Source organism: Betta splendens, chromosome 15 (genome assembly GCF_900634795.4).
Source record: "Betta splendens chromosome 15, fBetSpl5.4, whole genome shotgun sequence".
Lineage (NCBI taxonomy): Eukaryota > Metazoa > Chordata > Actinopteri > Anabantiformes > Osphronemidae > Betta > Betta splendens.
The window spans coordinates 2,432,544-2,459,267 of record NC_040895.2 but is presented as its reverse complement, the minus strand read 5'-3'; the positions used below and the strand labels follow the sequence as shown (position 1 = coordinate 2,459,267).

General features: G+C 40.5%; 1 protein-coding gene across 4 annotated transcripts in view; it reads right to left on the bottom strand.

Moving 5' to 3' along the window:
- Positions 1 to 26,724, bottom strand: part of gbf1 (golgi brefeldin A resistant guanine nucleotide exchange factor 1) — a 96,966-nt gene that overhangs the window by 38,881 nt on the left and 31,361 nt on the right. For 2 of the 4 annotated variants that reach the window (XM_029127614.2, XM_029127615.2), the window contains exons 4-7: positions 15,051 to 15,182; positions 5,922 to 6,040; positions 5,702 to 5,810; positions 4,947 to 5,025 (exon numbers count right to left, since the gene is read on the bottom strand). In XM_029127614.2, coding sequence (XP_028983447.1) covers positions 4,947 to 5,025; positions 5,702 to 5,810; positions 5,922 to 6,040; positions 15,051 to 15,182 — 439 coding nt within the window. The remainder of the gene's footprint in view (positions 1 to 4,946; positions 5,026 to 5,701; positions 5,811 to 5,921; positions 6,041 to 15,050; positions 15,183 to 26,724) is intronic. The other 2 variants (XM_029127616.2, XM_029127617.2) reach the window with 1 other exon arrangement.

Sequence of the window (26,724 nt, the reverse complement as noted above, 5' to 3'; positions counted from 1 at the left end):
GGGTCTACATGAAAGCGGGCAGAACAACGTCCTGTTATGACTTACTGCCGAAAGCGGCTGGTGAACCTCTTGGGAACATGGCTGTAGCTCTGCTAAATAATCCAAGCAGCCAGCCCTATTAATCATTTGTTATTATCTTGTATGCCAAAATATAAAAATGTTCAGTAATTACAACTTCTGCGTCCACCGAGATTCGAACTCGGGACAAAAAAATGACATATCAAGGCTGTTAAAAAATACACAAACCATTACACCACAGAGGCATTGATGCATAACTCTAAATGGGCCTATATAAGATGAGTATAGGACAGCGTCATAAAGGCCAGTGTGGGGGCTGATCGCCACCTATAGGCCAAAAAGATGTAACACAGCTCCAATGCGCTAAAAACCAGGTGATACCTCGCTGCAAATGAAAGCTGACTGCCGTAAAGGCTGACATCTTTAAGTGCAAGTCACTTCCTACATTGACCCAGTTTGTGGGTTGTCCCACCAAAAGTGAGAAGACACTGGACCTGATGTATGCTAATGTTAAGGATGCCTACTCTTCCACTGCCCTCCCCCCTCTGGGAAAGTCGGATTACAAGGTTCAGGTTTAAAGTGTTTCACCCCTCACACACATTCAATGACCTGTTTTGATACATTTTCAAGGAATATTAATGCTTCCATATTAATACTAAATTATTAATTTGAATCTGCTACAGTTATAAATCTTTACTTCCACTTTTTTTAGTATTACACTATTGGCCCATTCTGGCATAGGAGGCGGGACTAACATGTAGGACCTATCCAAATGTTCCATTCTGAGATTTACACCATTTAAGGTGCTGCTGTGTAAAAAAAATAGTATTTAGCATATTTATACATCTATAAAATCATTTTAGCCAATAATAGAAAAACTTTGAGTGTGGTATTTTGAAATGGTGAACACAAATGTGAATGCAGCATTAAATCCGATTGATGGTCTAGCTGATGCATTAGTTAGCATTAGTGCAGCTTCACTGCACCTGTACATGCTATAACCAAGTAAACATCTACTCTAATTTAACAAGATCTTAAGAGAGCGAGAGGTTGAAAGCTACTGCCGATCGATATTATCACAACTATAAAGTGGTCATAGAACGAGGATATCATAGCTGTTTATACAATCATTTTACAAGCAGCATTTTTCAGAGGGTTGTAACATTAATGTAGTAATAAAGAACCAATGATCGTATGAGATAGATGAACGATTTAGTGACTGAAACCGGTCAGGAAATCTGCTCCACCTGGTTCAAATTCCTTTATATACACAGCCCAGGCTGCTGTTGCTGCTCCCACACAAGACAAATGGGCAAATATTACCCAGCATGTGCAAAGATGCAAAGAGAAATGTTTAACACCAACCACAGTTTGACAGCCCCGGCCACACAGTGTCTGATGCAGGACTGGAGGCCGGGACATAATTTTTACTTACTGCATTTAATTAAATGTTACAAAGATCTTTCTGCATAAACATCTCACATCACAACCTGGACACCTACAGCTTAGACAGGTGCGGTTTATATTTTAAAAACTTTTAATACAGGTCTGCTTTATAGCCCAGAAATATAGTATTTACGAATTACTTATCGTATCAAAACTTCATTCACATGCATTCGTGGAAGTATGAAATACTACGTTCAAAGACATAAGTATGCAACGCATGGGCATTATTAGCTTTTAAGCAGTTTTAAAAGAAAAAGTGTTTTAAAAATGCATGAAAACTATGACCTTGTTATTGATTTCCAAATTATAATTATCCCAGTTCAGGCTGTGAAGGCAATGACCATGAAATGATTTTGATAGGTTGTGAACTTCACCTTTCACTATTTACGTCAAAGAGGCAACAGTCTGAAGCTGAAACAATAAGACATAAAATTCAAATAAAAAGCAATGACTAATAATTTGCTTTTGAATTACTAAAAGAATAAGAGTGGTTACGAAAAGTACCAAGGACCGAGACTTTGTCTGGTATGGCACCAGACAAGGCCCGGGGTAGAGGCTCGCATGCGAGCACCTGGTGGCTGGGCCTATTCCTATGTAACCCGGCCAAGCACAGCCCGAAGGAGTGCCGTGGAACAGTTCTCATGTAGGTCCATCACCCACAGAAGGAGCCATAGGCGGCAGGTGCAAAGTAGTGGTGGGCTCTGCAATCAAACTCCTTGAGAGGGAATGGACTCTACTTTGAAGTTGCGGTAGGCTGGTGTGGGCTTACTCATAGATCTCCAGCTCAGTCGAAACGTGTTAAAGCTTTCCCCGATGGAAAAGAGGGTAACTTCCCTGTGCCTTTGGGTTGGGGATAGGTCACTCACTTCAATTTGTGCTCACGGGCCAAATGGTAGTGTGGAGTTCCCGGCCTTCTAGGGGTCTCTGGAGGGAGTGTTGGAAAGCGCTCCAACTGGGGACCCCATTGTTCTTCTGGGAGATTTCAATGCCCACGTAGGTAACGACAGTGATTCGTGGAAAGGCGTGATTGGGAGGAACGGCCTCCCTGATCTGAACCCGAATGGTGTTATGTTATTGGACTTCTGTGCTATACACAGTTTGGCCATAACAAACACCATGTTCAAACATAAGGGTGTCCATCGGTGCACAAGGCACCAGGACACCCTAGGCCGGAGGTCGATGATAGACTTTGTAGTCGTTTCACCTGACCTTTGGCCTTATGTTTCGGACACTCGGGTGAAGAGAGGGGCTGAGCTGTCAAATGATCACTACCTGGTGGTGAGTAGGATCCGTTGGCAGGGAAGGAGGCTGGAACGACTTGGCAGGCCCAAACGTATAGTGAGGGTCTGTTGGGAACGCCTGGCTAAACCCTTTGTCAGACGGACCTTTAACTCACACCTCCGGGAGAGCTTCGACCAGATTCTGAGGGAGGTTGGAGACATAGAGTCGAGTGGACCATGTTCTCCGTCTCCACCGTCAACGCGGCCGTTCGAAGCTGTGGAGGCAAGGTCTCCGGTGCCTGTCGTGGTGGTATTCCCCCAACCCGGTGGTGGACGCCGGAGGTAAGGGATGCCATCAAGCTGAAGAAGGAGTCCTACCAGGTATGGTTGACCTGTGGGACTCCTGAGGCAGCTGATGGGTACCGGCAGGCCTAGAGTGCTGCAGCCCGTGCCGTTGCGGAGGCAATAACTCGGGCCTGGGAGGAGTTCGGGGAGGCCATGGAGGAGGACTATCGCTCGGCCTCAAAGAGATTCTGGCAAACTGTTCGGCGCCTTAGGAGGGGGAAGCAGTTCTTTACCAACTCTGTTTTTTAGTGGAGGTGGGGAGCTGTTGACCTCAACTGGGGATGTTATTGAACGGTGGAAGGAGTACTTTGAGGATCTCCTCAACCCCTTCGACATGCCGCCTGCTGAGGAAGCAGAGGCAGGGGACTCAGAGGCGGACTCGCCCATCACTCAGGCTGAGGTCATTATACCTACCTACATCAAGTGTTAAACAATTGGTACAAAGATAAAGAAGCTAAGCTGGCAATATCACACTGCGAATTTTAACAGGTCACAAATGTCCAGCACCTGTGAGTTTGTGTGTGTACAGAAAAAAGCTCTGCTGGAAAATGAGATGTCTCTCTTCAGTTTCAATAATACACATACACACGCGAATAGATGAAGAGGGCACCAGTAGCCCCCCTCCTAACATCAACTAAACGTTAATAGACTGTTGTCTCATGAGCAAGAATATTGGATGATCTGTTAGTCCAACAGATTAACATGTCTAATACTTTCAGCTGGCATTATAGGAGTCTTTTTGAAGAGCTGAGAAGAGATGCTCATTATTCTCTGATGGGAAGAGGAGGGGGTCAGGAGCCCAAACCCAGTGCTGCTTTCATTACTCATGGCCTTTGGATGAGTGGGGGCTGAAGGTTAAACATCAGCAAAATGAGATGTGGGAAAGTCTTTGTGTGAGCAGCATTAGTACATTTTTTTTTTTATTCCTATGCCCATGTTTAAAATGGTGATTGCCATGTTTTTTTTATTTCAATGTCTGGACAGTATCATTTTGATCTTGAGAGGGCACGATAAAAGGTGCCAAAAAACACACTTGCCAATTAAGAAAAAACCTGCCAGAGAATGCTTGGAGGGAGCATCAGTGAACTGTGACAAGCTTGAAAAAAAGCGTGTGTGTGTGTGTGTGTGTGTGTGTGTGTGTGTGTGTGTGTGTGTGTGTGTGTGTGTGTGTGTGTGTGTGTGTGCCAAAGTACCAAAGTGGAGCCCTGTGGTCACTTGTGGGTCCCTTTGGCTGGGCCCCTCAACTTTAAAGGCCTTTTTGAGAGTCAAGATGTGAATTTAGGGCTAAAGTTGAGGTTTGGTCTGAATTAGGGCAAAGGTTAGACGTCTGCCTTTATTTGTGATGGTTAGGGTAAGGGGCTAGGGAAGGCATTATGTCAATGGTGGACCCCCCACTTGTATAGCACCGCAAGGCTCTGTGTGTGTGTGCGTGTGTGTACCTATGCTTTCTAGTAATGGGCTGGGAGATTTGCTGTAAAAGCAGAGACTGCCTCATCTATATGCAGGTCATACAGTTTACAGCTCAACTGCCTCATCCATTTGTCTGTGACTGAATGTGACTGGCACTCTGGTGCAGGGATTGGCTGATCCTCTTGACACTTGGTTAGAGTAAAAGTTAGAATTGGTTTAAGATATATTAGGGTAGGAGCTTCAGTAGACAAGCTTTGTGCATGTGTTTCTATGTATTTTCTTTTCTTTTAGCAATGCTGAAATGGAAATAACTCGCTCATTGACCCAGTGCATAGTGTATCAGGACAATTATTAGCTTAGAGTGGTTAATAATTAAATTAAGAAGAAAAAAAAAGAAGTACACAGCAGTCCAGCATTAATTTCTCCTGTGCTAACAGGTTGCTACTTACTATCAACTTAAATCATATTTAAATCTCCACCCCTCCACCACTTGCCCAGTTTAATTACCTGGAGAACAGTAGCTGGACCATGTCAGCAAGTGTGTGTTCAGCGGACTTCCTGAGGAGCTCTAAAACAGAGGAACTGCCTTAGAAATAAAAATCAGTGACAGCTAGAAAGAAACAAATTAGGACAAACTTCTAAAACAAGTTTAAATTGGTGAGAAAGTTACAATAACACGTGAAGCTTAGAATAAGATCTGGCAGATTACAGGCCCTTCAAGACTCTTCTGAACCAAGAAGAGTTTTTATATTGATATATAATATGTATTTTATAAAAAGGAATAAATGAATGAAAAAACAATATAAGTCACACTTCTATTTGGGGTTTATTGTATTGTTTAATAATAACTACTAGGTGTGACTATACAATTGAACTGAATCTAAATTCACTTTCCTTCATCTGAAAACCTGCTGAGATGAATGTTGTAAATGTAGTGATGCCTATGTAGAATGCCAAGTGATGTATCATAAAGAAAAACTCTTAAGTCTAAACACTTACAAATTATACATAGAATATAAATAATACTGAATAAACAAATACTTTCTTTCTTGCATTTTATGCATTTTACAGCTTATAATGTAATGGGTTAAATCTGCAAGGCTGCAAATCACTTAACATAGTCATGCCATCCAAATGTAACCTGAAACTATGTTAAAATGTTGTATTTAGTAAGAAAGAAGTATTATATTTACTACTTACTTGATCTTTAGACTCTAGATATGACTAAAGTATAAATAAATAACATATTTGATGTAACTTACCACTTAGGCGCATTTCAAAGCAAATCCTGAAGCAAGACTGCATGATTTCACAAACAGACTCGTTAGTCAGATGGGCACCGACTGGTGTCAGCAAAAGAGTTCTTAGGACCTAAAAAATGAACAGGGAATGAGATACGATTGGTCTTGCTCCTTATCAACTTCATCAGGTGAGGACCACAGTGGTTACCAACTGGTAAAATAAGGCAATCTGTAACTGTACCTGGAGAATCTTCATCAGAACAACTTCATCACTAGCAGGGTCTGTTCCCACAAATCTAGCATGCGTGACTGCATCCGCCATGTTCTCAATGGCCTCTGCTGCTGCTTCGTGGGTCGCATCTGAAAACAATTGCAGGACAATCAAAAGCCTTAAAATTCAAACAAAAAAAACAAAACAATTGTTTGCGGAAAAAAGCTTAAAGGAACACTTCCTCCAATTTTCAATGGGGGTTGACCAAAAACAAGTCAAGTAGTATTTAAGAAGGAAGGGATACTCAGATTCCTCCATATTTTTTATGCAGAGAAATTATTCAATTAAATTTTATTTATATAGCATCAAGTTACAACAAGGTTATCTGTAGGCACTCTATGCAAGGTAAGGTTTACACAACTAAACCCAACATACCCACATACAGCAAGCCTTTAAGTGTAATTAATTATAATTTGACAGTAACAGTGGAACTTTCTAAGAGTTTAATGTAGGAGGAAGATGACTGTGTCCTCTACTCCTATGCCCAGCCAGGTACGCAAACTGCAGCAGGTCCAGGTACAGTCGTAGCACTTCAAAGCGACCACCTTTTTTACTGCAGTGTGTCGCATTGCCACCGCGCAACGGGTGCGTCCCGGACTAAAAAAATCAGGGTGCTAGTCTCGTTTTAACCAACAGGTGGCGCAAAGATGTGAGATCCAACTGTTCATTTCTTTCTGTGTCTGCACATTAAGCACAAAAAACGATGTCATGTTATTGTATCATTAAATTTAGAGTAGTTCATTTTTAAATATTATAGATTATTATGCGTCTTTGCTCGCTAGTGCACTTAGTGTTTGTTGTCAATTGCGGAAGCTGCTGATGTCTTTACACAGTTCCCAGGCCAGCCGAGAGACACAGTCCCTCCTCCAGCCAATCCAATACGACAATATAAGTATAATAACGTAAAATAAGAATCTTTATTTATTCATCAATCTGTGTCATAAATTTATTTTAAGTGTATATCTGTACTTGTCTTCTGGTTTGTTGGTCACGAAGAAAAAATACAAAACAAATTGGATTTTAGTTTTTCTTGATACGAGCGTCAGACGGAATTCGAGTGTTGTTGTTTTCTCGATACAAGGCACGGAGTTCGATTTTTTTTCAATAGGGGCTGACCAAAAAGCTGATTTTTCGTTCTGAGAAAAAACAGAGAAGGAAAAAATAATTTGTTTCCTCGTTATAGCAGCCTTTAAGTTGGTGGATAAACCAAACTCTTAAAATTTACTCAGACTGCAATGACCTATAGTTTGCTCTAACTCTGAATGAAATGCAAATGCAGGCAACGAGAGAATCGGGGAAGTGGCGACGATTTGGTGCTGAGGAGCCACTTATTCATAGGCAGATGACTTAGATCAAGTTGTCAATGCGCACTAGTGTTTGTTGTCAATTGCTGAAGTTGCTGCTGTCTTTATACAGTATGTCCTTGTGTTTAAGTACTGCCGGGTGTATCGAGTCTGTGTACGTTTAGTTAAGTTTGATTTCCCCACCAGAGTAAAGCTTGGAAAACGAGATAAGTCGTTTCTCGCTTTCCGTTTTCTTTTCTCAAAACGAGAAAACGGGAAACGGCTTTAAATCCATTTATTTGTTTGGTTTTGAAAACCCTGTTTTCAGCTTCTTTATTCGTTTTTAAAACAATGCTTTGATTAAATGCCGTTTGTCACTTTTAGAAAGAGAAACAAGAAAACTGTCCGTGTACAGTTTGATTTCCCCTTCCAGAATAAAAGCTGGTAAAACGAGTCGTTTTAGAACCAGAGGACCTGTTAATGTGTCTGAACACGCAAGAAAGTAAGACTCTTATTTTGAAACACAGTACAACAACGTCAGGAAGCCGGTGCTCAAGAGCAACTTAAGTACATGTAATGGATTTATATTTTCTTTTTCAGACAACATCTGTTGAAATCAAGCCGTTTTCTGGTTAAGTTGTCCAGAAAATAAAATACAAGGATCAGTTTCCTTGTTTCTCTTAAGTGAAAAATGGAATTTAATCACAGCACCGTGTCAAAAAGGAATCAACGAGCTGAAAACTGTGTTTTCAAAACTAGACCTGAAATTGGATTTGAAGCCATTTTCCGTTTTCTCGTTTTGAGGAAAAAAAAAAAGAAACAAGGGGAAATCAAACTATTGGAACATACTGGATGAAAACAAAACTAACTCCTTCTGCTCTGCAGCATAAACCATAAACATAACTTTTCTTACACAGGCAACAAAGTGGATTTGGAACTCGCTCTGGGCTGTAAACACGGCATCTGATGTTGATTCAGTCGCTAAAGCAAACTTCACATACCTTTCCCCTACTCCGTATTAGCACAGAGACATTAACTTATCGTCACCACTCAGTCAATTGGTGTAAAATACTTTAGCTCTGAAACAAAGAAAAAGCTCCATGGGAGATCGGGCAGGATGATCAGATGCACCTACATAGGCTGTAGGACGCCAAAACCTTTCACTTCATTTTTTTAAATGCTCTTCTTATGGTATTTGACACAAGTCTGGCAGACAACCACTGCTGACTTGTAGAGGATATTATATAACATAATTAGTATATATAGTATATAGTATTTATAATAAGTTTTACACTTATATAGCCGAAGACAAAACTCAAGAGGAGATCGGACAATTCGCTCAGCTGCACCTAGTCTGTGGAACGCTCTCCCAGAGCACACGAGAACGCCACAGACTGTGGACGCTTCGTAAAACATATTTATTTACCGGAAATTCAAACCCGGGACAAAAGAACTGACGATTCAAGACTGTTAAAGGTGCCTGCACATGCAAAATTCACTTTTTGGGTATTCTGGTATGTTTATTTGACACTTAAGACACTCCTGGTGTGTTAGAAGTACTTATTTCACATTTTTGAGAGTTTATCCAGTCCGGTTCGCTTCGCATTGTTTCAAATTTGGCGGACTGGATACGTCTGCATTCGCTTTGACCAATCACAGAACCAGCTTCGCCCCCCCCCCCCCCCCAGACAAACCTGGACCCCTAAATGTACCTGAAACATTTCGTTTCAGTCCCTCCAGTCACAGACAAGAAGAAGAAGTCACTCACTGCGCAGTCTACCATAGGAGGTGGCGCTAATGCACCATTCAGTTGGTTGCCACCCGCCATTTAAAAGACAAAAGAAGTAGTCACTCAGGTTGAAGAAGCGCCCTGTTCCTCAAGACGTTATCCACCTGCTGCTTCCCCAAACGTAAGTACATGCTTGATTCTTATTTGATGTATGTACTCCAGAAGTTTCTCTGTTTATAATGTAGCTTCCCTCCTGTGTAAGGAATGCTAATTGCAAGAACCGTTGAATCTAACAGCTACTGTGAAAGAGAGAGACAGTGTTGCAAGGTGCTGACACGCAATTTGGATGAGTCCAAGCCTCTCCAGCATTTGTCCGGTTCGAATCGTGTGATGTATGGTACTGAGGTCATTCACTCAGCTAACATTGTAGCTGCTAGCGCGATGGTAGCACAGCGTTAGCGGCTAGCGCTAGTAAGTTGTGAGAGCTGTGTTTCTAATTACTACCGACCCTGTCGTGTGTATGTTGTAGCCCGAGTAGACCCGTGAATTTAGGTTATTGCAAGTTCTAAGTCTAACATGTTTGTTGTTGTAACCAGCTACCGAAACGCGAGGAGGTTGCTTCTCAAACTGACACATCACTGCAGGCTGTGGACACACGGCTACCATGTAGAAGAGTTGTTGCTGACCTCAGGAGCAAAGGTATGTACATTTAACAGCAGTATAATCATTTGTTGGCCAATATGCAGTTTTATTTGACAGAGATTTTGCATTTCACATTTCAGTAGTTGTGGTATTTATAATCTGATCTATATTATTGTCTATGTATTTACTCTGTATGCAGTTGGTTAACTTATTTTGATATTTTAGTCTGTTGACGGGTAATTTGTAACTCTAGTGTTATGGTGCAGATAATGTGGAAAATGTAATGGATACCATCTTCAATAAAGTCCTGCTGTTCTATGGAGGATCTTGTAAACATCCCTGTACCACTGGCCCTCTGAGCAGAATTCGAGCAACCTGACAGAAAGGAGGTCATTAATGTCATGCTAAGATTTAACAAAGCAGCATTATAAAATAAGTTGAAAACATGTTTGCTCCACACACCATTAAAACTGATCTAACCACCTCTATTTATTGTTTATATCTGTAAAGGTTGTGAGATACATAGAAAATACTGGTCATCTATTCTATTCTTTATACCTTCTAGAATGGTGTCAAGGAAAACAGCTGCAGCCTCCATCTGTACAGCAGCTGCACTCCTTCCAATGTCTGTCTGCCCGTGAAGACAAAAAAGATCCTCACATCTCCCCAGCCAACTGCCCATGACTGTACCTGTTCCACTCCAGAAACTATGCTTTCAACATAACTATGAATCCTACACGTTCATTTTGTGGTCTGCAAATTGAACTGTGACGGTAACTTATCCAGCATTATAGTGCTGGTGCATTGGTTAAAAATAAAGTTGGCTTTGACTATTGCTGTTTCACTGAAGTATTTTTGTATGTATATACCTAATGAGGGAAAACAGACAAATGTTTTACAATATTTCAGCTTTTATTGAGGTATTGCCAAAAAAACAATAATTTAGGTATTTCACAGGTGGTCTAAGTCCAACATAGGTGCCTTGTCCCTCAGGAAACACTGCCCTGATCCAGACCAGGGAAGGTGGGATGACTCGGACTCTTCGCCCTAGAAGTCCCCAGCACCAGCTGACAAGACTCCTAGGCTAGATACCTGCAACAACCTGAGATACACACAGACATAGTACTGAAAAAAACAATAACTACATTTCTATTAGTTATATATTAGCACTTGATATATCATACACCTTACTAAAAGCAATTAAAAAATTTTAGGTCAATATATATTTAGAAACAAAACTATGTTTGTAAACCAGAGTTCCGAGGTACAGTACATTGTGATTAATCTTTAGATAGTAAAATGTTCTTAAGTTTTTTATGAATTCATTCACTGTTCCTACATTGGCACTTAATTACAGACAAATACAGCAAAATATAAGCTGCGGCTGAAGATCCCATTATAGAAAAAATATTTTCACAGCAGAAGAACGAGAAAGAAAAAAACATGTAAAAATTAGTTTATATTAGTTTATCAAGCTATGCTCCCAAACAAGCTGTAGTCGTGTTATGAATATTCTGTTGTATTAATTCAGGCTGCTAATTTGCAACCATTAGTATTAGCGTTAGCAGCTAATCAAGTTGCGTATTATATAAATCAATAAATTAAATTAAATGTGAATCTGCCAGTTAGACGTATCTTGCGCCAGCCGAAGTGTAACCACTTCAACAAATAAAGTACCGTCTTGGAGTCTCTGGAGGGAATGTCCAACCCTAGGCCGAAGGTCAATAATAGACTTCATAGTCGTTTCACCTGACCTTTGGCCATATGTTTTGAGAAGAGAGGGGCTAAACTGTAAACTGATCACCATCTGGTGGTGAGTAGGATCCGCAGGCAGGGAAGGAGTCTGGAACGACTTGGCAGGCCCAAACGTATTGTGAGGTCTGTTGGGAACGTCTGGCTGAACCCTCTGTCAGACGGACCTTTAACTCACCTCCGGGAGAGCTTCGACCAGATTCCGAGGGAGTTTCGAGACATAGAGTCTTGGTGGACCATGTTCTCTGCCTCCATTGTTAACACGGCCGTTCAGAGCTGTAGACGCAGGGTCTCTGGTGCCCGTAGTGGTTGTAATCCCCGAACCCGATGGACGAAGAAGAAGTTCCATCAGGTCTGGTTCACCTGTGGGACTCTTGAGGCAGCTGATGGGTACCGACAGGCAAAGCGTGCTGAAGCGCGTGCCGTTGCAGAGGTAAAAACTCAGGCCTGGGAGGAGTTCGGGGAGGCCATGGAGGAGGGCTATCGTTCGGCCTTGAAGAGATTCTGGCAAACCTATCAACGACCTCAGGAGGGGGAAGCAGTCATTCACTAACTCTGTTTTCATTGGAGGTGGGGAGCTGTTGACCTCGTCTGGGGATGTTATCAGACAGTGGAAGGAGTACTTTGAGGATCTCCTCAACCCATTTGACACACCTTCTGCTGAGGAAGCAGAGGCAGGGGACTCAGAGGTGGACTTGCCCATCACCCAGGCTGAGGTCACCAAGGTAATTTGTAAGCTCCTCGGTGGCAGAGCAGCGGGGGTGGATGAGATCCGTCCCGAGTACCTCAAGTCTCTGGATGTTGTGGAGCTGTCTTGGATGACATGCCTCTGCAACATCGCCTAGACGAGGGGGGAAGTTCCTCTGGACTGGACAACCGGTCTCTGTACAACCGGAGCAGGAGCTTGGTTCGCATTGCCAGCAGTAAGTCAAAACTGTTCCCGGTGCATGTTGGACTTCGGCAGGGCTGCCCCTTGTCACAGGTTTTGTTGATTATTTTTATGGACAGAATTTTTAGGCACAGCCAGGGCCGGAGGGGGTCTGGTTTGGGGACCACAGGATTGTGTCTCTGCCTTTTGCAGATTATGTTATCCTCTTTGCTTCATTGGGCCAGGACCTCCAGCGTGCGCTGGGGGCGGTTTGCAGCTGAGTGTGAAGCTCCTCCAAATCTGAGGCCATGGTTTTAGACCGGAAAAAGGTGGCTTGCTCTCTCCAGGTTGGAGGAGAGTTCCTGCCCCAAGTGGAGGAGTTTAAGAATCTTGGGGTCTTGTTCACGAGTAAGGGAAGGAAGGAGCATGAGATTGACAGACTTATCGGTGCAGCGGCTGCAGTAATGCGGTCGGTGTACCTGTCCATCGTGGTGAAGAGGGAGCTGAGCCGAAAGGCGAAGCTCTCAATTTACCAGTCAATCTACACTCCCACCCTCACCTATGGTCATGAGCTTTGGGTCATGATCGAAAGGGCAAGATAACGGATAAAAGCGGCCGAAATGAGCTACCTGAGCTACCTCCATAGGGTGGCTGGGCGCTCCCTGTGGAGGTGTTCCGGGCATGTCCCACCGGTAGGAGGCCTAGAGGAAGACCCAGGACACACTGGAGGAACTATGTCTCTCGGCTGGCCTGGGAATGCCTTGGGGTCCCACCAGAAAAGGCTGGAGGAAGTGTGCGGGCAGAGGAAAGTTTGGAACGCTCCGCTTAGACTGCTGCCCCCACGACCCGGCTCTGAAATAAGCGGTTGAAGTGTCCTGCTACAATGACTTTATCTGTGCTAAGAACTAAGTCAGATAAGAATTCAGAAAATTCAGTAAAGAACTCAATGTGAATGAATATACAGCAGGAGGATGGTAAATAATACAAAACACAACTGGCTTCTGAGTTTTAGAGTCTGGGTGAGAAAGACTCAGAGTGGGGTTCTCAAATGAGTTAGAACTACCGTATGTTTGTTTTGTAAGATGAATCATTTTTATGTTTATTAAATTCTTGTAAGTCACTGGCAGCTGCTGGCATCAGTGTATGAGTGTTAAAGTGAATGGGTAAATGAGAAGTTGTGTAAAGCGCTTTGGATCCCAGAGGGATGTTTAAATGGGCTATATAAGTTCGCATTTACCATTAATTACTTTACATCAATCCGCCAGGGCAGCTGAAGATGACGTAAAACACATCATTTTCAGCTGCCCTGGCAGCTTACTATGGGCTCACAGACTACAACTAGTGCTTCCTGGTTTTCTCTGTACCTGAGCAGAGCCAGACCTTTGAGTTACATGACATTTTTAGAGTGTGGTGACAAGATCATGCAATGCATTATGGCTGTTTGTTGTCACATTTGAATAAAGACGCCAAACCATGAGAAGATAAAATGCAGCTTATTAGACTTTTACTTTAATTAATGAAACTGGTCATTTAATTGCCATTTTTGAATATTAAAATGTCAACTGCAAAACGCATTTACTTTTTTTTTACGAGGGCGTTTGTTAGCGGTGTACATGTACCCATATAAGCTAATTGACCAAAAATATCACCGGAAACTCATACAGTGAAACACCAGTGGGAATCCACAAAATCCTCATCTCAACTCATCCACAGTGGCAGTCATCGTGGAGGGGGGTGTGGTGATGGATGAACTGGGCAATCTGTCTCAGACTTTCTATCTTTGGACTGGTCAATGCCCTCCACCTGGACTACCCTATATAAATGAAAAACACTTTTTTTTTACCTTTGTTCAGCAGCTGCTGTAATGCTCAAGCTGCATAGAAGCGAGCTTTCTCCTAAAATTTGAACACTGAAAAATCAATTCATGACTAGTTCTGATATTTTTTTTTTTTAGTTTTGGTTAGGCAAGATTAAAGGCAGGGGTTTCCAACCTTTGTTGGACAAGTCTGGTAAATTCAGATTTTAAATTTAAAATAAACAAGAAACGTGTCTTCTGTTTAATATGATTTTGTGTTTAATGTTTTCATTTAAATTTGTAATAAAATGTTGCTTTTTTTAATGTTTACTTAGATCTTACTAAGATATTAAATGAAGCCCACAAATTAGTAAAAATGTTTTTTTTTTTAGTTAAAACAATTAGGTGTGTAGTGTGTGTGTGTGTAGTGTATTGAAGTCAATTTAAAGGCTTGCTGTATGTGGAATTTGTTGAGTTTAGTTGTGTAAGGTCTTAAACCTTACCTTGTAAAGTGCCTTGAGATAACCTTGTTGTGATTTGGCGCTATATAAATAAAATTGAATTGAAAATAATTTATTTAATACATTATACAGTATTTATATAATACATTTAACACATTATCAATCCACACTTGAATTATAGTGACATCTGATTTGACCAAATACACTCAGTGGCTCACTGAGTTGACTACATACAGGTACTGTACAGTAGGTGAAACAAACTAAAACAAGTAGATTGCCGTACTCTCGCTGCCAACGATTTGAACTTATTCCAATAATAATCAAAAGCCCCCAATGCAGCGGGCCGTCTGTAATAACATGCCCCAGTTTCAGCACACCCAGACGACTTCATGGCCCACAGAAACACCCACATTTATCCCCATAAATGTAAATGAGAAAACATCTGCTGAGTGCAGTAGGTAAAAGGGGTCTGAAAACACGAGTCAACAAGACCACCACAACATTCAACACAATAGGAGTTGTTTTTTTTGCAGTCAGTCAATTCACAAGTAAATATTGCATTTTCTTACCTATAAGGCCATAAGAAAGGAACTTGTTGACAGAGGTAAGGGCAAGGCCTGTGATTGGTCCAGTGGTGTCCTCCGAGCGAACAACTTCTAGAAAGGGCCTCAGGAAAACATTCGGCTCAACATCTGCCAGCTCTGTAAGACACAATAAGTAAAAATGAGAAAGCAAAATGAGAAAGCAAAACAAGTAATGTGAGTTGTTAATATATAAAAAAGTGACAGACAGACAGACAGATGCTCTAATACAGCCTCTATACTTCAGGTCTAATTAGGCTTGTAGAGCACCATTCTATAATCAGGATAGTTTCTAGATCAGCGGTCCCCAACTCCCGGGCCGCAAACTGGTACATGGGTCAATTGGTACTGGGCTGTGAAAGAACACCATTCCATGGAATGGAATGGAAGTTTCCATTTTATGGAATGGAAGTTCCATTTTATTTTTTGTAATTTTGAACAATGTTTTGCTTTGAAAAATTACCGGAATCTCTGTGCTAAATCTGTCTATGATTCATGCTTGACACATGTCAAGATGCTTGCCTTGATCTTGGTCTCACTTGCAACCACCTTCGTAAAGAGGTTGCTCCGGCTGGTAACAAGACAACACATTACCACTAAATTGAAACCTCCAAGCGAGCAAACAAAAGTCTTTGGAAAGTTTGTTTGTGTAAATGAGCAAGTGAGGAGACAGAAGAGGAGACAAGGACTACAAAGAAAAAGAAAGCAGACAATACTAAGAGTGCCACTTGAAAGATGGACCTATTACGACAGGTTGTTCCCATGCGCCAAGTCTGCTCTGCATAATGTGCAGTGACAAGACAATAAAGCCTTTTAAACTGCTTTGCAACTTGGAGGCCAAGCATTCTGCATGTTACAAGGAGTGTAACAAGGATGCTGCTAATAAAGTTAAATAGACAATGAATTCATGTTTATTATATTTAGAAAACACCAGATTTGAGATGTGTTTTTCAACTGAAACTTCAGCCAAGGTGAAAATACATGATCATGTGCCTGTCAACAGAAGGGCTGTGATTAACTTTATTGAGCACAAACACTGAGTTGAGTAGAAACGGTTACCTACAGCTGGGTGAAAAACTAAAATATTCAACTCAACCTTACTGTACCAGTTAAAGGTCAACCAGCAGCATTTTGGGCTAGCTGTAAAGCAAGTGACTAAGAGCAAGTGGCTAAGCCAAACAAAGTAGTCTAAACAACTTGTGATAAAAGCATGGGTTTAAATCTCAAAGTGAAGAAAAGGCTTTTCACTTTTCTCAAATTAAAACAGCTAAGCTTGACCACTGAACTCACACCCAGGTTTGTTGTTGAAGTTTCAAATAACTTAAACAACCCAGGTCAACCTGAATTTTAGAGAAATCACTTGGTCCTGACCTCATTCACTACCATCCATGCCCTTATTTCTTTAACACACTGTTGGGGTAAAATGGTAGAATGGAGGTTTTTAATTGGACATAAATTTGTCTGTCATTAGCATAAAAGTAGAATGAAATTCCATGTTTTCCTAGACTCGAATCAAGAGGAAGTGAATACAGAGAGAAAGGAAGAGGCCTAAGAACAGATTATTGAGGAAGTCCACATTAGAGGTGCTTCAGAAGACAGTGCAGTTCTAAACATTGACACAAAAACTTCTCTTTGTTAAGTAAGACCTAAACCAATCCAACACACACTCCAGAATTTCCACCCAGTTCTCAGAGCGAGACAGGAGCAACTGATGGTCCACTGTATCAAGGCAGCTGTAAGGTCCAACAGTACCAAAGCAACAGTGACCAGAAGCAGTGGTGAAAGTAATTAAAATCCTTCAACAGTGCAAATTCAGTACTGTGCGAGGTTTTAAATCCAGAATAAAATACATCACAAATGTTATAAATCCAAGAATCTATCTATATCCAAGAATGAACTAAACTGGTTTTAAATTTTAGACCAATCTCTAAACTCCCTTTCTTTTTTAAGGTTATAGAGAAATTGTTTTACTCCCAGAGTCTAAACCAGGCTTCTAAATCAGAGGTGTCACCACTGCATGCTTAGAACTCGTGTGTACAACACCATTTTTTAGACTGTTATATTAATAATATTAGGCACATATGGATCCAAAGTGGGGAAGACCTCTTTAAAAGGACGAGTTGGAATAGAGAGCCAAAGGCTGGTGTCGTGCAACAGGCAGCCGAGAGCCAGATGCATCATGTCTGGTGAGCGAGTCAAAAAGGCTTTTAATCTCGTATGCCACTGTACTTTCCACAGATCCCTCTGCATGGTGAAGGTCACGTCGGTACAAGGTATAGGTTAACCGGTACATAAGAGAAAAGCGGGGGAAAAAAAGGTCTCTATCCCTCATGTCCAAATAGTGCCAAGTTTTAAATGGTAAGTCGGAGGTTAAGGATCATACACCAATAGAGAGTTGACTTGCACGCTACTACAATTGAAAATAACACCATAAACACAATCAAAGTTTGCAGAGACAGACAGCAGGCCAAACACATTGGCACCATCTTGATTTAAATCACATCAAAGTCAGCAAATCGCTGGCTGAACTCAGTGCAAAAAAAAGTAAAACTAAGAATTTGAACATGGGAACACGGCGGTACAGATGTATCTGTGTTTTCACAGGTTTGGCACATAATGTCCCACAGAAAGTCCAGCTAAAACATAAACTCTGCTATGTGTACTTTCCCTTTACTTTAAAAACTGACATATTTCCTCATGTAGCTCAAAACATGTTCAGTACTTTTCGTCGGCTTAACCATCTACAGTAAGTTCTGTGTGATACAGCTTGTCTACCTTTAGCGAACAGAAGAGCATTCTGGCAGTTGCAGTTATGTCATATTCACAAGGCGTCTGCCCCAGACGCGTTCTAGGCATGCCCTGCCTGCTAGCATCTTACATCCAGCTGTTATGTGCTGGATTGTTTCAGAGGCATCTAGAGTCCTGCCTAGTATGGTAGATCACAGCCTCTATTGATCTGGTACTCAGAGCCTGCTCCTGTGCTGCTAGGATCAGTGCCTCCATACGGCAGCCACTGGTAGAATTTGTCAATATCAGCCACTTCTTCTATCTGCCAGTGGTACATACTGTGCAGGGGTTTGTCCTTCCATGAAAGCTCTGGAATTTGCTTTGCTTCTGGGATTCCAAGGTATTTGTAGCTATCCTCCACATCACTCCTAGGTGATACCAATATCAGGAAGACAGAGCACGAGAAGATAGAGAAGTACCCAGGGCTGAGGGAAGAGATAGAAAAGATGTGGAAGGTGAAGGCACAATTGGTGCCTGTGATGATAGGAACACTGGGGGCTATAACTCCCAAACTGGGAGAGTGGCTCCAGAAGATCCCAGAAGCAACATCTGAGACCCTGTATCCCACTTTCAGCTCCCAAAAACCTCTGTAACCAGCTTGATCCCCTCCCCGCAGCACTGGTTAAACTTGTTAACTCAACTCAGGAATTGTTCTCAAACTCTTTAAAACTGCAGTTGTCTCAACAGAACTGAAAAAGCAGGACAGAAACTATACATTATATTAACTACAGATTTTGAGGACTGGAACACACACTGTGCGCAGGCAAAAATGCTGTAAGATCGCGGAGCAAATGGCGACAAATCGTGGCAGCGGCTGACACTTTTAACTGCTACAACTATACATACATACATACAGATACCAACTAAGCTTGAACAGCTGCCTACTCTGCATCAATACTGTTACTATTTGTTACCATTAGTATGATTTTGTAGGCATTTGGGAAAAGGAATATGTTAGGCATGTGTTTACACGTCTACGTATAGGCATGCATGTATTATATGAATATTATCATCATCATTATTAACAGAAGTATTAATAACATTATGGTTATTACACATTACTTACCCTTTAATGCATTTTTATGTATTATTTTTACCATTATTAGGCTGTTGGTTGTAATATTTTTTTGATCTTGGTGTATCTCTCTCCCCCTTCTTGTTTCCCCACCCTCCATCAACTTTAACTGTCCAAACCTAAGGCTGACATTACAAATTCTCATAACAATCCACATTAAAAACAAACAGACTATCAATCAAAAAATAGTTTTATAATCTTCCTGAATAATTAAAACTGTCAATCACGATATAGCTTTGGACCCAAAACACGCTGCATGCTAAACTACCAGATATGACAAAAAAATCCAGCCATGGATGGATAAAGTCTCCAAATTATCCTTCCGAAGAGAAAAAGCAGGGAAACCTTTGCCCCCAGAGAGCACCTAAAGATAAAACCTGGCTCACCGAAAAAACAAAGAAGCCATCTTTAATGCATGTACCCCTATTGGCACTGGAGCAGAAAAGGCTTAAAATTGGAAACAACAGCAGGAGAATCTGAAATAACATTTACTCATACGAATGACAGCTGGCTTTGTTGTCTTGAGCCCTGTTCAGAGATTGACAGATTGATTCACACAGAACTCCATATAGTTGCAATGAAAACACAGTTTTCAGTATGACCATATTGCAAAAGTGAATTTCTTTCTCAACCACCAGACAAACCATTTCACTGCTTTCCTTCTACACGTTCCAGATATAATTAGGACTGTAATAATGCACTACAACTGTATGGAAATAAACAATGAAGAAAAACCCATAAAGATTGTGTCCTAAAGTAAAGCACTACATAGAACACAGTTTGTATTTATGTTTTATTTTTACATGAAGACTTGAACATGGAATTTTTCCTTAAAAAAAAAAAGTTAAAAAAAAGTTAAAAAAAAATTAAATCTGGAGCCTGGATGCAGATATGAAGTTTCAGCAGGATAAGCAGGTGTGTATCAAAAAGCACTCTATTAAGACCTTCTGTACTGCTGTTACATATATACATTGGTTTGGATTTTTCTTATGAGACCCCAACTGTTTGATTGTACATTACCTCCTGTAATTTAGCACTAAAAAAAAACAGGTTAACTCAACTGGGATCCAAGACAATCCCTAGCACACTAGGGAAAAAATATACTTCATTAAAATCTTCCTTTTCTTTTCACATAGCCCTACCAATATACAAAACATAAATCTTAGCTTTCTCCCACAAGATCTGTGTGTAAGACAAAGGCTAACAAAACAAAAAAAATGTGAAAACCTTTGGTTAAGATAGGATTCAAAACAGCAAAATGTTTTTTTTTTTTTTAATAAAAAAGGGGGTCACTCTAAAATGAGCAGAAGCATTCGAAATGATTTCATTACCAAACTGTGCCAGAGCTAGAGCTTGCCAGGGCTGCCTGGCTTTGCACCTGTTATCCTGCCCATAAAATATAATTTTTATGCTGCATATTTTCTACAGTGGCTACATTATTCTATTGAGAAATATGATGGGACTTAAAATCCACTTAATGTTAACTTAATAGTGTTTCACAGCATGCTTAGAGATAAACGGACATACTTTTTTTACCCCATGTTATATCATGCGCACTTAGAAGTACACAGGCAACCAATAAATAAAAGTGAACAGATGAACATTTTGTAGCACTGTGATCCTAAAGTAACTCGTAAGCATGTCAGCCATGTAAAATAACACCCCTTATATTATTAGGGCTCTTGTTCTTTATCATTGACCAAACTGTAACTTTTCAGACGTGCCTTGCCACAGGTGCCACAACCACCAATCAATCTGAACATGTTTGCACACTGTGGTGTTTGCACACTGTGGTGCAGCACCACAGTAAGAGGTGTGGCATGCTACACTGCTAGCTTCTCTTATTTCAGTGTGTGTGTGTGTGTGTGTGTGTGTGTGTGTGTGTGTGTGTGTGTGTGTGTGTGTGTGTGTGTGTGTGTGTGTGTGTGTTGGTAGTTATCACCATTATCTATTTCACCTGCTGCATTCCTTCAGCTTTGCTCTAATTCCCATGGGGTCAAAACAATTTCAGAAACCACATGCTGTACAGGCAAAGGCAAGCCCTAACACAAGACAGGGTTCCACACAGTTCCATCTAGTAACAGGAGCTCAGTTTCTACAGAACAAACACTGTTTATCGCTTTTTTTTTCACAACAAAAACGCTAAGTGTTGTCAGGTTATGCAGAAATCATGCTGTCCGGCAACAAACCGTATATTGGACTGAGGTCTGAGCTGTGACTTAGCCATGCCAGAACATTCATCTTATGTGCATAAAGTAATTTAGAGCAGTTTTTACTGTATGCTTTGGGTATTGTCTGAAAACAAATCTTCTTAAAAAGCTTTAGATCACTTGCAGACTGAAAACGATTGCCCGCCAACATTGTTTTATGTTTTTGTCGTTTACTCTCTACCTTTTCAAACCTTGCATAGTCAGCTGCTGAGCAAACTCCCTCATCATCATCGATATAGTATGTTAGTGCCGTCTTACTAGTCTCCTCCTTCTAAGGTCACTAAGTTTGTCAGAATGGCCTATTCTATGTAGCTTTAGAAGTGCTAAATTTCTTCCATTTCTTGAGAATCGATTTCACTGAATTCTAAGGAATGCTCTGTAAAGTGGAGATGTTTTGTATCCTTGACTTATGCTATTTATTAACCTGTTCTTTGAGTTGCTTGGAATGTCCTTTTAGCTTTATGGTAGCAAGAAGAAAGCCTCAGCCAGCGGCGAACAGCTTAAAGTACAAGCAAGTATTCAAACTAAATATAAACTACAAACCAAAAAATAATAATTTATCTCGAGAAATTATGTGAGAGAGTTGCAGAAAAGACGCCAAATGATGATGTCAAAAAAGCTGACATAAAAGATTAACAAGACGTAAACAAAGATGACCAAGATTAAAAAGATGACCAAGGCACATTGTTGCTGACCAAGCTGAAAAGCTGATAAAAAGACAAATCTGAGGAAGAAAAACAGGTGCAAAATCAAAGCAATAGCAGACTGAACACTGAAAATATGGTTTGCTCTTGTCATGGAGACAAAAGGCGGCTAATTCTGCTCTGTTAAAGCAGAGATTCACCCCTACTAAACAGGCTTGTTTTAGCAAAACCACAATTGTAGGCTTTAATGAGCAGCTGGTGAGAATTTTTGGTTTAAAGAATGAAGATTGTAGCCACACTCGCAATTTCAAAATGTGTCTCCTATGTTCCTCTTGAAGGTCAGGCAAAATTAACATTTGAGTCTATGGGGTAAATTAAGGAACACTCTGCACTTTGAGGCAGGTACAGACTAAAACATAGGTTTGATAGCTTAGCTAGGCGAATTATTAGAGTAGAAGGAAGACAGGTATGACTACCTAGTGGAACCATTTACCATAGTGGAAAAAAATCTGTTGATAAAGTGAAAATTACAGCTGTTGATGAGATAAAGACGTGATGAGATAACGACGTTAAAACGTTGCTCAACATTGAAAAGTTGACCAAGACTAAAAAGTTGCAAAACATTGAAAAGTTGACCAACATTGAAAAAAAAACGTTAAAAATTTGACAAAGGTTAGAAAGCTGACCAAGGGACATCAGATCACAAAAAGCTAAGCTAATGAAGACTAACCTGACAAAAGGAAACAGGTAAGAAATCAAAGCAAAAAAACATAGAAAACACGCTGTATCAGAAGCTTGACCTGTCAATCAAACTGTTTCAGTTGATGCTGTAATAAAGACGAAAGGCAGGAAAATCAGGGTCACTCTGCTCTGTGAAAGCAGAGTTTCACCCCTTGTAAAAAAGCTTACTTCAGCTAAATCATAATAGTTATCAGAAAAATAAATTCATTTTATGAATCCCAAGGCTTCAATGAACAACTGGTGTAAATTTTATGCTTGAGGACAAAAGACTGTGGCCACGCTTGCATTTTCAAAATGAGGGCTTAGAGTTCAATATCGTTAAAAGTTGAAAAGCTGAAAACGTGAAAAGTAATAGCCCCCATCTCCTAAAGTCAACACACGTTTAAAAACGTTTTAACGATGAAATGTTGAGACAATGAAAGTGACCGAAAAACAGGGCCAAATTATAAGAATAAAGAAAACCGAGGATACTGTATCAATAGTGTCCCCCTAATGATTACTGTAGATTAAAGTATGCTGAAGTAGTTGAGGTTGAAAAAGACAAAACTGGAGAGGATTTGAAAATATATTTTCTTTAATAGAGGAAAAAGTTGAAAAAAGGTTAATATTTAAAAAATATATATAAATAAGTAGTAAGGAAAACACACGCAGTCATCTCCTTAAAAAGCTGAACATTTTGTTGTAATATTTGAATGGTTTCTGTAGCTGAAGGCATGAGTTAGATGCTAAAAAAACATGTATGGAAGAACTAAATGCTTCACAGCATCCACATACAGAAGAGCAAGAAGTATAGGAAAGATTCAAATGTCAATGCTGTATCATATCACTATGAGAAAGAAAAAAAAGAGGATAACAACACGTGTGAGAGCTCTGTCTGTCGCCTTGTAGACAGGTGTTGAAATTACTAAAAGCTGCTTTATATCAAAGGGGAGCGCCGCAATCTAGCACTGATATCCAAGCTATACATATAAGGCTGTTTAATTGCAGTGATAAATTAAACGTGCTCACGTGTAGACTGATTGTAGATGATAAATGATTACAGAGTTACTGGAACTCACCTTGACTCCATCCATCCATTTTCCAAGCCGATTATTCACGGGGGTGCTGGAGCCTAACCCAGCTGGCTATGGGCGAGAGACAGGTGGACGGGTCGCCAGTCCATCGCAGGGCAACACAGAGACACACACACACACAGCTACGGGCAATGGAGAGAAGCCAATCAACCTAATGCGCGTCTTTGGACTGTGGGAGGAAGCCAGAGAACCCACGCAAACACCGGGAGAACGTGCAAACTCTACACAGAAAGGCGACGGTGCTACCCACCGCACCACCGTGCTGCCCACCTTGACCCCATGCTGCACCAAAACATAGCATTGCTCATAGCATGATGACTAACACGCTGCATGTTTTTCTTCTGTCTTTCACATAAATATGGGCCATTTTGTCTGTCTGATCATTAAATATAATATATAAAGTTATCAGTCAGTCGAGTAGCTTGTTGCTGGCCACGCCCAAATTTAATGCAACCGTAAAGTGACTTTAATACAATGTATTAAATGGCTCTGTTCATTTGCTAAAGATACAAACAAATCGCAGAATGAATCATTTTCCCATGTCCATCTCTGCCAAAGTAAGTGCCTGGCTAAATGTTGCTCTTTAAATACTCTTGTCTGAACATTTGTAAGATCTGATGATCTCTTTAATCTTTTTAATAAGGCACCTGTAGAGTAATAGGTACTCCAATTACTGCAGTTGCAATGAAGACAGCATCATTTTATGAAATCACTTTGCATTATGTGTTTTTACAATATAGTGACAAGTTGCTGCAGTGAAAACTACTGTACTGCAATGTTCCAAAGATTTTCTGGTAAGAAGCATTACTGACCAGGCCAGGGGTGGGCGAATATTTTGGCTAGGGCCACAACGAGGGTTTTAACATTTGAAGAAAACATTGTGTTGATTTCAACTACATTAGATCTATAGAATATTTGTGTGATGAATATTATGATATAATGGATAGTTTAATAACAAATACATGTAATTACTTTACACAAAAAACATACAGCAGTTGAAGCAACCAAAACTTATGCATGCAAAAAAAGTTTAATGCAGGTCCACTACCTCTGGGCATGAAACATAGTAAAGAACAGTTTCAACTTTTGTTAATACATCAAAGTCTGAAGTTAGTATTTTTGCGGCAAATCTCAAGATAGATCTGAGGTGTTGATTAGATTCATCGGATCGGTGATGGGCTTTGTTAATGTTCATGATGCTGGATGTTTGAACCCTTCAGTATGGAGGTTGAGCCCAACAACATCAAACTGGAGTTTGAAACTCTCATTTTACCAGACTCAACCTGTCCAGATGGTGATCGATCAGCTCACCTAGAGCCCAGGGTCTTGACAAGGCCGAATCAAAAAACCAACAGCAGATTTCTCTGTACAGATCATCTAGAGATTGGCTGCATTTCGTGTTGTCTCTTCCTTCCACTAATGTGGGGAAATGGGCAAAAGATTTGTTTGACATTTGGAGAATAAAGTCAGTTGGATTTCTTGTCACTCAGCTCAGAAAATGTCTTGAATTTCCCCATTACCTCCAAACATTGCTTATCTCTCCTTTTAGCCTGCACACACATTTAAACTATAATCAAATTTTCTTGGAGCTTAGACATGACATGGAAGCTGACTGTCTTTTTCAGATCTCAAACCATCAATTTCTGAAACAGTTTTCAGACTGCAAAAACATGCCTGGAAATGTGCAAAAGTGCAGACTGTACTTTTACTGCAATTACATTTACCATTTACCATTATGGTACATTGGTATACTTTGAAAAATTATATTAGTTTTCAAACATAGACAAATTACTTCCCATAACAATGTTTTCTGCAGCGCAGTGTCTCCCTCTAACCAAGCTTGTTCTGCACACGCAAGACTGCGCCTATCCAATCTGACTGGCATCATGGCCATGGAATGCTGAAGTCCACATTTTTCCCATTCAGCAAGAAAAAACGGCCATTCAAAGCCAACCAGCTAGAAATGTTGCTTTGTTTTTATTTTCAACTGAACTTCCTGGAACCTATTATGGAGCTGTCAGGGATGTATATTTAGCTATCGCAACACAGGGTCTCTTCGTCCCCTTGCGCCACTGATCATGTCACCTCTGATAAACAGAAAAACAACTGGTTGCCCCTTTTGTCACCTGTAAAGAAAATGGCTTGGGTAATGTGTCAGAGGGTAACATACACTGTCTGTATAGTTAAATTCAACTCTACGGTAAACAGCGGCAGAAAGACAGAACAAACATACTGAATTAACTCTGGATTGTTTAAGATAGAATTTTCTTTTTTGCTGGTAATTGATCCAATTGATCTGAGGACATTTGTGATGTAATCTCTAGTTTTACTTGGAAAGATCTAAGGCAGCCAATAATACATACTGATCAAACTAAATACCGTAATTTCCGGGTTACAGCCGCACATGTCTATAAGCCACAGGTGTCAATGTCGTAAGGCGAGATATTGTTGACAAGGTTTTTTGTAACTTTAATTACTGTAAACAGTGCCTGTAACAAGGCTGGTTAAAAACATACATACACGCATACATACACACATACATACATAGACACACACACACACATACAGACATAGGGTTCAAAGTGCGTGAAAAACGTAGTGGCTTACAGTCCAAAAATTATGGTAATTTAATAATTATCTTGCAGAAAAAAACGTCACCTGCAATACTCTTTGCCCAACCTGTGACGTAGGTGTAGATGATGAGGTACAAAATTTGGAATTGGAATTTGGGTAAACAGTGACAATATTTAGATGTTACCTCGTGTTGTCACCATCATCTGAGTTGAATTTATTAGTATTACAACATTAGGAAGCTACAATAAGAAAAGTACAGTAGAATTACCAACAACAATTGCCACCATAAAAAAGACGAGACTGAAAGGCCTGTCAAGGCATGGCTAACTGTGTCAATAGCAGCTCCCTCTGCTAAGAGGAAAACGTCAATGAAACAGCGAAAGACAGACAGAGAAAGTGTGTGAGGGTTTTTTTTATTCTGACACTGAAGCTGACAACCTTACTTTTATTAAGAAGAAGCCAGGGTAGTTAGTGGTTGGACACTTTTGTTGTATGTTGCTGTACTTTTTATATTTTTAACCAGTGTTACAGTCACCGTACGATACACGAATGTTGCAG